The sequence below is a fragment of the Helianthus annuus genome, chromosome 12 (assembly GCF_002127325.2).
Source record: "Helianthus annuus cultivar XRQ/B chromosome 12, HanXRQr2.0-SUNRISE, whole genome shotgun sequence".
Classification (NCBI taxonomy): Eukaryota; Viridiplantae; Streptophyta; class Magnoliopsida; order Asterales; family Asteraceae; genus Helianthus; species Helianthus annuus.
This window is the reverse complement of record NC_035444.2, coordinates 55,232,704-55,246,285: the sequence shown is the minus strand read 5'-3', so window position 1 is coordinate 55,246,285 and position 13,582 is coordinate 55,232,704. Positions and strand designations below refer to the sequence as shown.

The following is a 13,582-nucleotide window of genomic DNA, read 5'->3' as shown; positions in this document are numbered from 1 at the left end:
GGATTACAAGGTATGTAAAATTTGATGAAAACTCTCAACTAGAAATTCTCACAAATTTGGGAAATCCGAAATTTAGGGTTTGCATGTTTGTTTTTATGATGGATTAAGAACAATATAGTGTCTAGGGACAAACCCTAGACAATTATGAGTTTAAATCATGTGTAATTTAGTAAAATCCATGAACACCCTTATAGGTGATTAGTGGGTTATGTAGAAATTGATAAACACTAGGAAATTGGGTATTGTTCTAGTGTAATTTGACAATTATGAAGTGATTTCAGAATTGTAGAAGCTAACAATTATGTAAAATGGTTGATTGATGTGAAATTAGGGCTAAGTGATGAACTAGAGACTTGATATTTAATCATGTAAAAATCTGCCCATAAAGTGTTTGTGAAAACGCCTCAAAGAAGGCTTAAAACTGAAATTGAAGTTTAAACGCATAATTATGATGTTTCGGTGTATCATGCGACAAATGGTTTAAAAAGGAGTTCTAAACATGTTTATGATTGAACTCTTTAGGCAAAGAATCCGGAACATCAAACGGACAAGCCGGAGGTGATACACGCTTGGAAGGTGTGCTTTAAAGGTACGTAACTACGGTTCCGTTACGTTATGCTTGATTTCGTATTCTAGCTAGTGGACTTTAAATTAGCATAATACATGAAATTGGCCTTTACTTGAAGTGATGAAGATCACTAGGTAAATAAACGGGTCAAAAGGTGAAATTATCACCCTTTGACAATATTGTCTAATGATTTGTCGAGTTACATGTTATAGGAATAAATAGCAAATGGATAAGTACATCGCTATTGCTTAGCGATTACGAAGGCAAGGTATTGAAACGGGTCAATATGTATTGATCCGAGCCAGGTATGTATAATAACACAACTCATCATGTAGAATTTGGAGTTCTATAAGAATTAGACAATGTTAAAGTGTAGATATTCGGTTATCTTTAAGGTAAACCGAATAAATTGAATTATGTTCATGGTGTTTTAGAAGCACATGGGTTTATAAATAAGATTATAGTTAAAAGGGTCAGATTTTAATCAAGTATTTAAAGGACCCTTGTAGTTAAAGAAGGAGGAAAATTGACCAAATTGCCCTTGTAAGCCAATTCGGATGAACGACCCTTAAAGGTGGTTCGGGAATAAGTTTTATGATTATATAAATGCTTAGGATAAGTTAGATAGTGAAAAACGTAAATTCTTGGGTCGAAGGGCTTTATATGAGTCTTTGCCGTAAAATGGTAATCTGAGGGGTAAAACTCGGAACATATAGATATCCACATTAAACCCAATACACATATAGTTGTAGTGGAAGGTTACTAGATAAGGAATGTAGAACTACAATGCTAGAAGGGAATGAAAGCGATTTCAAGCTTTAAAGTGCTTAAAATACCCTTAACGGGTCAAAATAAGCATACAAGCGAAAACGGGTTTAAATTGTGTAATAACCCTATGATTAGAACCTAATATGGTAGGTAACATTAATTTATAGAAGTTTATGTAATATAGGAATCAAACAAATACGTTTGTTTGATAAAATGCATAAACGGGTTAAATTTCGGTAAAAAGGTAACGAGTCAAAGGCTTAGAAGTCTCAAAATTTCTTATGTTGGATGTAGGATTTTAACTCCATAAGATGGAGGATTAAATTATGGACGCGTAGGAAAAAGAATCGGGTAAAACGGATCAATAACGAAGAAGTTATGGCCGTTTCCGTAAAAACTGGCATAGCTGATCTGAACTGCAACCTGCTGGAAACTGGTTTCCCAGGCGACACGCGAAGGAACAACCTGGTTCCTCCGCGACACGCGACAGAACCCTGAATTAGCGAAAAATTTTTATTTTAATCAGTTTCGCTTCCCGGACTCGTTTAAATATGTTCTAAGTTACATATGACTAATCCAACTCATGTTTTATGAGTTTCAGGTATGATTTTAGCACCGGAGGATGATCAAGCACAACGAAGAACCGAACACGATCAAGAAATAAGCTTCCGCACTATGTATCGTTGTTTTGTTAAATGACGAACTCAAACATGTTATCTTGTATAGTTTTAATTCTGTAAATAAAGTTTAATGAAACCCGTATTTTCAATGTATTGAAATTCTAATTACCCGTTTATTTTCGTAAATTATACGAAAATTGTTATATAATAATAAGGGTGTTACAATAATTCTTTACAAAACATCACTCGGCTTATGAGGTGCTTTTATTAAATCTCTGGGTTGATAATGACGCAAAATCAAACATCTCTGGGCTTGGTGTGGGTGAAAATGAGGTCGGCCGGGTGGAAAACCTTATAAATTGTAAAGTTAGGAAATTCCCATGCAAGTATCTTGGTATATTGGTGGGGGCACACATGAATCAACTTAGGCATTGGAAGTGTGTGATTGATTGTGTTAAATCACGACTCTCGGTTTGGAAAGCTAAAATGCTATCGGCGGGCGGAAGGTTAACATTCTTGAAGTCTGTTTTGGATAGCTTGCCTTTGTACTTCTTCTCCCTATTCAAGGGTCCGGAAGGGGTTTTGGATACTTTAGACGCTCTAAGAAGGCGTTTTTTGGGAGGTAATGAAGAAAAAGTGAAGACCGCTTGGGTATGTTGGGAGAAAGTAGTTGGGCCTTGACGTGCGTGCGTGTGTATGTATTTTTTAGATATATTTTAGCTCTTTTTAATCGCCGATTCAAGTTTTAAATTTATAAAACACGATATAATACTATCACTCTACACATACGTTAGGGCAAGTGCACCCATCGCGGACGTAGTATAGTGATGGCAAAATACCGAGGTCGTCCAAGAACAAAATTTTCTGTTACTTTGGCTTTGTTTCTTTCCTTTCCTTTCTAATTTGGAATCTCCATTTGGAAAGATGAATTTTAGCCTCTTTCTTTCTCTCCATAAAAAAAAAAACTAGAACACAATTTTCTGTTACTTCCTTCTAAATCATTTCTCTTCTCTTTCCAGTATTCACATGTCTGTTTGGTATGGGGTAATGGAATGGATGGAGGAATGAAATGGACGAGGTAATGGAATGGACAAATGAATGAAATGGATCATTACCACGTGGGAAAGTAATATTTCATTACCTTGTGTTGTTTGGTGGGCGGGAACACATGAAGAAATGAAATCGACGATGGGTGGTGGTGGTGGGCGGTGGTGGCGGTGGTGGCGGTGGGTGGCGGTGGGTGGCGGTGGTCGGTGGTGGTGGTGGAGTTGGTCGACGATGGCGGTGGTGGCAACGGGTGGTGGCGGTGAGTGGTGGCGACGGTGGGTGGAAGCGGTGGTCATGGTCGTGGTGGAGTTAGCGGCGGTGGGTGGTGATCATGGCAGGTGGTGGTCGAAGGCGGAGGGTGGCAGTGGTGGGCGGTGGTCGGTGGTCGGTGGCGACGGTGGCGGGTGGTGGCGGGTGGTGGCGGTGGTGATCGACGACGAAGGGTGGCGACGATGGTCATCAACGACGGAGGGTGGTGGCGGTGGCGGGTGGTGTACGGTGTTGGTGATGGAGGGAGAGAGATGGAATGGAATGAAAAAAAAACTAGGTAAGTGGATGGAATGAATATGGAGGGGAATGAAATGCCTTATATAATGGGTAATTTCATTACCTTGACTAACCAAACACGTTTTTTTCCATTCCCTCGTAATAATCCATTCTATTCCACCTCTTATTCCTGCATACCAAACACTAACTTAGACTTTAGACTATGATTTTGACTTTTAAGATTAGCTTATCTTATAAATTTGTTTCTTATAACTAGTCGGTCGGTGCATCTTGTGAACTGTGAACATGATCTTTAGGTTTCTAGATATTAATAGTATAACTAGTATGCTAATGAGTTATAGCTCAATTGGCACCAAAGGGAAGTGAAGATTTGGTTTTGAGGTGATTGGTCTCAAGTTCGAATCCGATCACAATCGAGTTTTATCGCAGTAGGCCCTCGGGCGGGCACATTTTCTTCGGAACAGGAGATTGCGGTAAAAAAACCTACTAAGACCATGTGTAGTGGAAGACTCAAATAATGCCCCCACCCTAGGCATTTTGTGCCATATGACAGTCCAGTTAGCAATGGGGCATTATCGGACATTATGTTAAAAAGGGTGTAGTGGGATAATGCCCTATAATGTCCAGTAAGCTCTTTTTTCATCGTACGGGTCCCTAAACGTCTTCACGACAATCGAATACCTAGGATAAATTCCATCGCACAAATAGAATTCGTGCGGGTAGTAGTTCCCGTTTGAATAAAAAGATGATTTCGCAGCTCTACTAGAAATATAGTCCTCTACCAATGGAGATTGTTCGAAAACGTTTATACCATTGCATGACCCTGCCACACCAAAGTAAGCTGACCAAACCCAAAGGTCCTGTGAGGTGTCACAACCCCCGATCCCTATTCCCGGGAGCGGGCGGCCGTGAGCCAGTGTAACACCCCGTGTTTTCGAATGTCAAAGTCAAAGTCAAAGTCCAAGTCAACTTTGACTTCTTTGACTGTTAATGTCCTTTTTATTTTTGTATTATGTGGAGTAAGTGTTGTATAAATGAAATGATCGAATGTTTAATCAATACGACCGATTTACGATTGTGAATAGTAGGAAGTAACAATGCGATAAAGTTAATCAATCAATAATCAAGCTAATCGATCAATCAATCAAACTCGAGACTCGAATTATGTGAACTCTGGTATTGTATTACGTGTGTGTGTGCCTTATGTGTTATCTGTGCATGTTTATTTATATGTTTGGTGTGGTATTCAAGGGAATTAATCGAAGGTCGAATCAAAACTCGAAAAGCAATAGAACTCAATCAAAACCGACATTGAAACGTGAAATGTAGATGCTTGTATGTAGATATAGTGATTGGGACTGAAAGTAATTTGACTAGGAACTCTATCGTATTCGTATCATCGTCCATCGAAATCGAAACATCGAAAATCATCACGAAATACTCAAAGTGTGTCGCGGATCGAACATGAGACATCCTGATCGAACAGGCCAGCCGATCGGCTAGCTTCTTCCTAGCCGATCGAGCAGCCCATTCGATCGGAGCTCCTGGCCGATCGGCTGCCACTTTCCCCTTTTGGAGCCTATAAATAGGGCTGTCATTGTCACACTTTCCATTTTTGGAAAGCTCTGACCGAACCAGCCTTCTTCTTCACCCTTTTCTCAGATTTCTCTCAACTCCGGTAAGTTTTCACTCTAATCCTTGTACGATTTTGATCATTGCATGATTCTACACCTTTCTATCTTTCAAAACTCGATTTCTAACCGTGAAATCACCAAGATCTAAGCGTTCTTGGGTGATGTCATCATGGTGTTCTTCAAGAACACCAAACTTTGGCCTCATTCAACCATGAATAGCTTAGATCTGACCGATTCCCACATAAACAAACTAAGATTCTTACAAATCTTAACATTTTTATGAATAATTTCCAACATTCTTAAGACTTTTACACTCGAAACCTTAAACCGGTAGAAAACGGAGCTTGAACCGGCTAACTAATCATTCTAACAGTTAAGAGGTTCAAGATTCGGATTCTATATACAAGGTTCACCGACGATGGGTTAAACTCTAAACCGACGTTCTGAACCGTTCACCGGCCGGACTTGGGTGACTCCTGTCCGAGTCGGAGAAACGAGTAGGAACGGAGGATATCATAGTTCAACTCGTTATCAAACTACCTCGATATGGAAACAAGTGGTCAAACAGCCAAGTGTTAGACGAAAGGCCGACCAGGTCAGAAATGTTGGCCGAACGGCTAGGCTGTTCGAACAGCCCAGCCGATCGGACATGCCAGCCGATCGACCGGGCCAGCCGATCGGCTAGCACATGGCCCCACACTTTTCGAGTTTTACGAAGTATGCTATTGACGAAGTGATGTTCGATCGAATACGCTACTCGATTGGTAAACATTACTCTTCGGATCATGAGATACTATGCTTCAACACTTGATCGTTTTTACAACTCGTTCGTAGTATGGAATGTGATGCGTGTCAGTGTATATATAATTTAGATGTATAATTAAGCCCTTTTTACACTTTTAGCCAAGTTTTAAATTTATAAAACACGATATTCACTAACACTAAACACACATATGGGCAAGTGCACCCATCGTGGACGTAGTATAGTGTTGGTAAGATACCGAGGTCGTCCAAGGACACAAGAGCTTTTAATACCGGTTTATCCTCAACGTCTAATCAAATCAAAAAGTGAGAAAAATGTTTTTTTAAACTAAGAAAATAAAAACTAACTAAATGCTGAAAAATAAAATAAAATAAAAACAGATAGACAAGATGAATCACTTGGATCCGACACGTGTATTAGTATAACCTTTGATTATTTTCGCACTTTTGCACTTGTTTAAGAGATTATCTTAGTTATTGTAGTAGGCCCCTCTTTTGAAGGCGACGTTACCCTCAACCCAGTAGCTTGAGTCAGCAAGGATACAATCCTAAAGGGTCGGATTATTGAAAGATAATGAATTAAGTTATTAATGCAAATTGTGGTAGGCCCCGCTTTCGGCGGTGACGTTACCCTCGGCTAAGTTGTCTGAGTCAGCAGGGATACAGTCCTAAATAGCCGGGTTATAGTATTAATAGTAGTTAACTTATGAGGGGGTCAAAGAGTTTGGATCCCCGCCATCCAATACCTATGGGCATTGAAGGAGATCCTACTAAATTTGACCCAGGTCCCAAGCAGGACCTCTAAACGCTGAACAAGGGCAAGACCCTTACCAAACCGTTCCCTTAACCCCCGACCAGGTAGCCAACATACCTCCATATAGACCGTGGAGATATGAATGGTGAAAATCTTTTATTTTATATAGACAGTAAAATAATGCCAAGACACCACGGACAAACGATAAGGAAAGACCACCTTCAAGATAAGCAACTAGTTATTAAAGTCATTAATACAAAACCAAATAAAAAGTGCAAAAGATTGAAAATAAAAATTATTATACTAAACACTTGTCTTCACCAAGTGATGTAAGAGACTTAGGCAAACATGGCCTTGATTGTCAAGAACTCTTACGATCAATCTTGGATCCCGAGACGACTCACACACTCTACGATGGACAATGGATGATGGTGGTGGATGATGGTGTTATGGTGGTGGTGGGTGGTGGATGAAGTGTGAGAGAGGTGGTGTGCCAAGGGATGAGTTGAAATGAAACCAAGCACTCCTATTTATAGGCTGAACAGAAGGCTGGGCATGGCCCCGTGTCCACTGGACACGCCCCCGTGCCCGTCTGACACTCTCTCTCCTCATTAATTGTAATTCGCAATTACAATTAATGCGCCTGCTGTACTTTCACCACGCCCTCGTGCCCGCTGGACACGGCCCCGTGGTGGGCAATGGAAGCTTCTATAAGTTTGTCTTTTATGCTGCTTCTTGGGCACGGCCCCGTGCTGGCTGAGCACAGGGCGTGTTCAGACTTCTGCTTTCTCTTCTTTGCTCTGGAGGATGCTGTTGAGGGTCCGGGCAGTCTACTTTTATTCCTTTTCTTGTATTTATGCTAGAATTAGTTGTCTTTTTGCTTCTTTTGTGAATTTGAGCTCATTTCATCCTGAAAATACAAAAGGAAGACAAAAACACTCTTTTTCCAACATTAGTACTTAAAAAGGGTTAGTTTTATGCCTTAATTGATGTGATTTATATGTTGCATTTTACACACATCAAATACCCCCACACTTGAACTTTTGCTTGTCCTCAAGCAAAACTCTTTAAATGTGGCTTACACTCCCAAATGGAATAGGTAGAAGAGAAAGTTTTTGGCTTGTCATAGAGTGTCGGGAATCCAAGATCTTTGTAAGTTTTATTTTTATTTATTTACAATCCTATTCGTTATGATTTATTTAGAACGTTTCACAGGATAAATTACTTATTCGGGCATAGCATGCCTTATTAAAATTCCATTTATATACAAGTTCACATACCTCACGGGAGATCACTCAACACTCGGCCGAAGGTGTATTTTTTTTTAGTGAATCACTCGAGAACGGCATGGAACTTACGCCTTCCATAGGCTTGCCAAGCAATCAATCCTCCTCCTTTTTAACTTTTTACCTTTGTAAATATCAAGAGGACTTTTTGGGTGAAGGGTTAGGCTTGGGTTAAAGGTGGGTGGTTGGGTTAGTGGTTAGTAAAAGGGCGCAAATCGTAAAAAGCGTCGGTTTTCGTGACACACCTTGTTTTTTGTGACTCTTTATTTTGAAGTATTTCTCCAAACAAGCTTTTATATAGCTTTTGTTTGTTTTTGACTTCATCATATTTTTTTTTTATAAGTCACATAAAATAGCGAGCTTACGAAAAACCGAGCTTGTTACTAAAATAAAGGGTGAAAAATAAAAAAAAGGTTTTTGGTGGGTAAAAAGGGTTTTAGGGTAATGAAATGAAAGGTTTAGGCTCAAAGGGGCTAACTAGGGGGATTTTGGGTAGGTGGTAAAAAAAATGAAAAATAATGGTGTAGAAAGAAAAATGTGGTTAGTCCTAATGCCTCCATCACTTACTTACTTGGGTTTAAGTTGGTAAGGACCGGGAATGTATCGTCGTGGCAAGTTCTAGAGTTGTAAGAACCAAGCGGCTATTCACACAAGAAACGAAAAATGAGCATTTAGTCTAAAGATGTATATTTGTATGCTCAATAAAGGCTCAAAACTCACTTTTGTGGGAATGTGTTTTTAATGCGATCAAGTATATATAATCGAATTTTTAACTAGACTTGTTATGCCGTTTCGTAATTTTCTTATGTTGGTTCTTTGTTATCACGACGCTATCGGTTGTAAATTTGTAAAAATATAACCTTTTTAGAACTTGTTATTCCCAAATTAAACCAAGACAAGTAAAAAAACGAAAAGTTTTTGAAAAAAATTTGGGGTGTTTAGCGGTTCCAATAGAGTTTTGTGTAAGGCTTGTAATTAGGATTTGCAAAATTCAAGGTTTTAGCATCCCCCCCCCCACACTTAAATTACACATTGTCCTCAATGTGTCTGAAAAATAAGATTTTCGGTTGGTTAGAATGTGTAAAAGTGGGTTAAAAAGCAAAGATTTATGTTACTGGCATCCTGGACACGGCCCCGTGGTGACCGGGCACGGCCCCGTGGTCAGGTGCCAGTAACAGAAATTAAAGAAATAAGACAGAAGCCTGGACACGGGGGCGTGTCCGCTGAACACGGCCCGTGTCCAGTTACCTGAACTGGGCGTTTTTCTGCAGGTGGCTCAGCACGGGGCCGTGTTGGTTGGGCACGGCCCGTGTTGAGCCTTCTGTGATGGAGATTTGTGTCGGGTTGCTCTGTTCTTTGTGCATGGGGCCATTTTTTCTCGTTCCCTTTTTCATCCATTACCACCATGAGTGTGTTTTATTTATTAATAACCATCAAGCCTTAGAAACCATCATATCATTGCAAACATAGAGAGACATTACATAAAAACTAAAGATAAAAATACATAAATATTAAATCATGGAGTTCTAGCCCTATGTTTTATTTTAATTAGCAAAATTTCCAAGAAGCTACTAATCTTGGTTAGATAAGGCTTTTAGAAACTCCTTCTTCCGGGTGTGGTTCCCCTCACATGTCGGCGAGCCACTCCTCCACCTCCCTTGGAAGGAGAAAAGAGGGCTCATTTGCATTAGTTTGAGGAGTTTCGATTTCCACTGGAATTTCTTGTGGGTGTTCCATGGAAGGTTCCGCGGGAAAGTCTTCCCAACCGGTAGGGTTGTTAACCCCGAGTGCTAAGTTCCAGTCTTGTTGTGGAAGGACTGGTTCCATTGGAGGTGCTACAAGAATGTTTAACCTTTGGTGCAAAAGGTTAATTTCTTGGAAGCTACTTTCGAGTCCCACCGTAAGATCGTTAATACGGTCAATCAGGACCTCCTCTACTGACGTCATTTCATCGAGAGCTTCCCTCAATGCTATCACATAGTGCACAAGCGTAGCTTCAACGGAGGGCCTTCTTCCCCTTCGGCTGTTTGAGGAATGAACGGATGATGTTTCGCTGTTTTCACTCGCCATTCTACGAAAAATAAACCGAAAAACAGTTTATGTGATGAAACAGTTTCTGGACACGGCCCCGTGCTCATTGAGCACGGCCCCGTGTTCATCTTTCTGCAGAATTTTGAAGCAAGGAATCTTGGTTTTTTAAGTTATTTTCTGAATTTATGTAGGCTTTTTGGACATTAATAACTTTAAACAATGTTATACAACATGTTTTTACCAAGATTCCATGAATAAAACTCATTGTTCCCTACCACAAAGGTTGAAGAATTCAAACTTTTTGATGGTAGTTCTTGAAGAAAGATGACAAAGAAGGAAATGGCTAGAAGAGGAAAGGACAAGATGGGTTGTTGGAACCTTCTTTTAGACTTACCTAGGATTGTTTGAGAGAAGATTCCTTCAAATCTCTGTCCCAAGTTGGTCCAAATGTGCAGAATTCTTGGCTGCATTTATAGAAAACGACAGCCTTCTGGACACGGCCCCGTGTTCGCTGGGCACGGCCCCGTGTGCAGGTAAAATTCTGACACAGTTTGTCCGTATTCTGACGTTCTGATCAGAAGAGAATCTTTTGGTGAACACGGGGGCGTGTTGGCCGAGCACGGCCCCGTGTCGAGTGGACTTTATCTTTTTATGAAGTTGTCTAGTCTCTTTTATAGGACTTATCTGTTATCGGGTGGCTCTTGATTTGTTGGAACAACCCCAAAGTGCCTAAGATACCTTAATTGTCCTATACTAAGGCGAGAACGCAAGAGGTTATCGGTGAGGGTAATTCCTATTTTCATTCTAGGTGGACAAGTCCAACCCTTTTCCGGGCTCTCGTTAAAGAAGGTGTATGCCGAATCGCTCAGGTCTATGTATGCATCGAACGAAGTCGATGGGGAGTCCTTCACGGCACAATCGGCACAGGGACGACTATCGTCCAAGTCTTTTCTAGGTATGAAGGTATTTTCGGGAGCAACGAGGTTGTCAGAATGCGGTTCCAACATTTCCTCATGGTCATCATCTTGGGGCGGATCAATAAAATCCTTCCTAAGTTTTTTGACCAATTTAGAATTAGTTCTTCTAGTTGAAATAACTCGTCAAGGAGCATTTCCCCTAGAATATCTGGCTGGGCGCATTCGAGGGAGAGATAGTGCTTATTTTTACTTTCGCCCCTCTTAAGGTTATAAGGAATCGGTGGGTCTATATAGTGGGGCCTATAATTTAGAAAATAACATTTTAATTCTTCATGTTCGCCTCCACATAATCGACACCACATACCATAAGAGTGCCGAAAGTAAAAAGAATTACTATCACCCATGTTTGTGTCAGAAATTACCAACCGCCGGGATCTAACGGTTCTGTTTTCAGTAAGAGAATCTTGGGCACGGGGGCGTGTTGAGTGGACACGGCCCCGTGTTCAGCTTACTGTCTGACTTAAAACAGGATTGCCAGTTCCAATGATTGAGCACGGGGGCGTGTTCAGCAGGCACGGCCCCGTGCTGAGCTCTGCAGAAGCTGAAAAACTAAGAAAAATCCTAAAAATTAAAAAGAAAAATAAAAATATGATTAGGCCGTTGATTCCTAACTTTCTTAAAATCCTTGTGTCCCCGGCAACGGCGCCAAAAACTTGATGCGTGTCAGTGTATATATAATTTAGATGTATAATTAAGCCCTTTTTACACTTTTAGCCAAGTTTTAAATTTATAAAACACGATATTCACTAACACTAAACACACATATGGGCAAGTGCACCCATCGTGGACGTAGTATAGTGTTGGTAAGATACCGAGGTCGTCCAAGGACACAAGAGCTTTTAATACCGGTTTATCCTCAACGTCTAATCAAATCAAAAAGTGAGAAAAATGTTTTTTTTAAACTAAGAAAATAAAAACTAACTAAATGCTGAAAAATAAAATAAAATAAAAACAGATAGACAAGATGAATCACTTGGATCCGACACGTGTATTAGTATAACCTTTGATTATTTTCGCACTTTTGCGCTTGTTTAAGAGATTATCTTAGTTATTGTAGTAGGCCCCTCTTTTGAAGGCGACGTTACCCTCAACCCAGTAGCTTGAGTCAGCAAGGATACAATCCTAAAGGGTCGGATTATTGAAAGATAATGAATTAAGTTATTAATGCAAATTGTGGTAGGCCCCGCTTTCGGCGGTGACGTTACCCTCGGCTAAGTAGTCTGAGTCAGCAGGGATACAGTCCTAAATAGCCGGGTTATAGTATTAATAGTAGTTAACTTATGAGGGGGTCAAAGAGTTTGGATCCCCGCCATCCAATCCCTATGGGCATTGAAGGAGATCCTACTAAATTTGACGCAGGTCCCAAGTAGGACCTCTAAACGCTGAACAAGGGCAAGACCCTTACCAAACCGTTCCCTTAACCCCCGACCAGGTAGCCAACATACCTCCATATAGACCGTGGAGATATGAATGGTGAAAATCTTTTATTTTATATAGACAGTAAAATAATGCCAAGACACCACGGACAAACGATAAGGAAAGATCACCTTCAACATAAGCAACTAGTTATTAAAGTCATTAATACAAAACCAAATAAAAAGTGCAAAAGATTGAAAATAAAAAGTATTATACTAAACACTTGTCTTCACCAAGTGATGTAAGAGACTTAGGCAAACATGGCCTTGATTGTCAAGAACTCTTACGATCAATCTTGGATCCCGAGACGACTCACACACTCTACGATGGACAATGGATGATGGTGGTGGATGATGGTGTTATGGTGGTGGATGAAGTGTGAGAGAGGTGGTGTGCCAAGGGATGAGTTGAACTGAAACCAAGCACTCCTATTTATAGGCTGAACAGAAGGCTGGGCACGGCCCCGTGTCCACTGGACACGCCCCCGTGCCCGTCTGACACTCTCGCTCCTCATTAATTGTAATTCGCAATTACAATTAATGCGCCTGCTGTACTTTCACCACGCCCCCGTGCCCGCTGGACACGGCCCCGTGGTGGGCAATGGAAGCTTCTATAAGTTTGTCTTTTATGCTGCTTCTTGGGCACGGCCCCGTGCTGGCTGAGCACGTGGCGTGTTCAGACTTCTGCTTTCTCTTCTTTGCTCTGGAGGATGCTGTTGAGGGTCCGGGCAGTCTACTTTTATTCCTTTTCTTGTATTTATGCTAGAATTAGTTGTCTTTTTGCTTCTTTTGTGAATTTGAGCTCATTTCATCCTGAAAATACAAAAGGAAGACAAAAACACTCTTTTTCCAACATTAGTACTTAAAAAGGGTTAGTTTTATGCCTTAATTGATGTGATTTATATGTTGCATTTTACACACATCAGAATGCCAGCCGATCGAACAGTCCGTTCGATCGAGCGACATCCTGTTGAGCATCACTTTAAGGTTCCCAGCCGATCGATTAAGCCGACCAATCAAACGGACCGTTCGATCGATCGACCTGAAAGGTAAGGACATTTTTTGTGTTCTCATATACTACAACGAAAACTTCAAAAGTTCAAATCCTCAAACACAAACACACCAGAGGAAGAAACAATCCACTCGAATGGACCAGCCGATCGAGCCTACCGGCCGATCGAACAGGACTGTCCAACCGGACATACCAGCCGAC

The 13,582-nt window shown here is 40.8% G+C and overlaps 1 protein-coding gene across 1 annotated transcript; it reads left to right on the top strand.

Moving 5' to 3' along the window:
- The first annotated feature begins 3,234 nt into the window (after window positions 1-3,234).
- LOC110892856 lies at window positions 3,235-3,567 on the top strand. The gene has a single exon (XM_022139997.1). It carries the CDS (start codon window positions 3,235-3,237, stop codon window positions 3,565-3,567), a length of 333 nt encoding a protein of 110 aa, XP_021995689.1.
- The last annotated feature ends 10,015 nt before the right edge of the window (window positions 3,568-13,582 follow it).

What these genes read in the sequence shown, in the direction of transcription:
- LOC110892856 (XM_022139997.1), top strand. Translation starts at nt 3,235, where the DNA reads ATGGCGGTGGTGGCAACGGGTGGTGGCGGTGAGTGGTGGCGACGGTGG.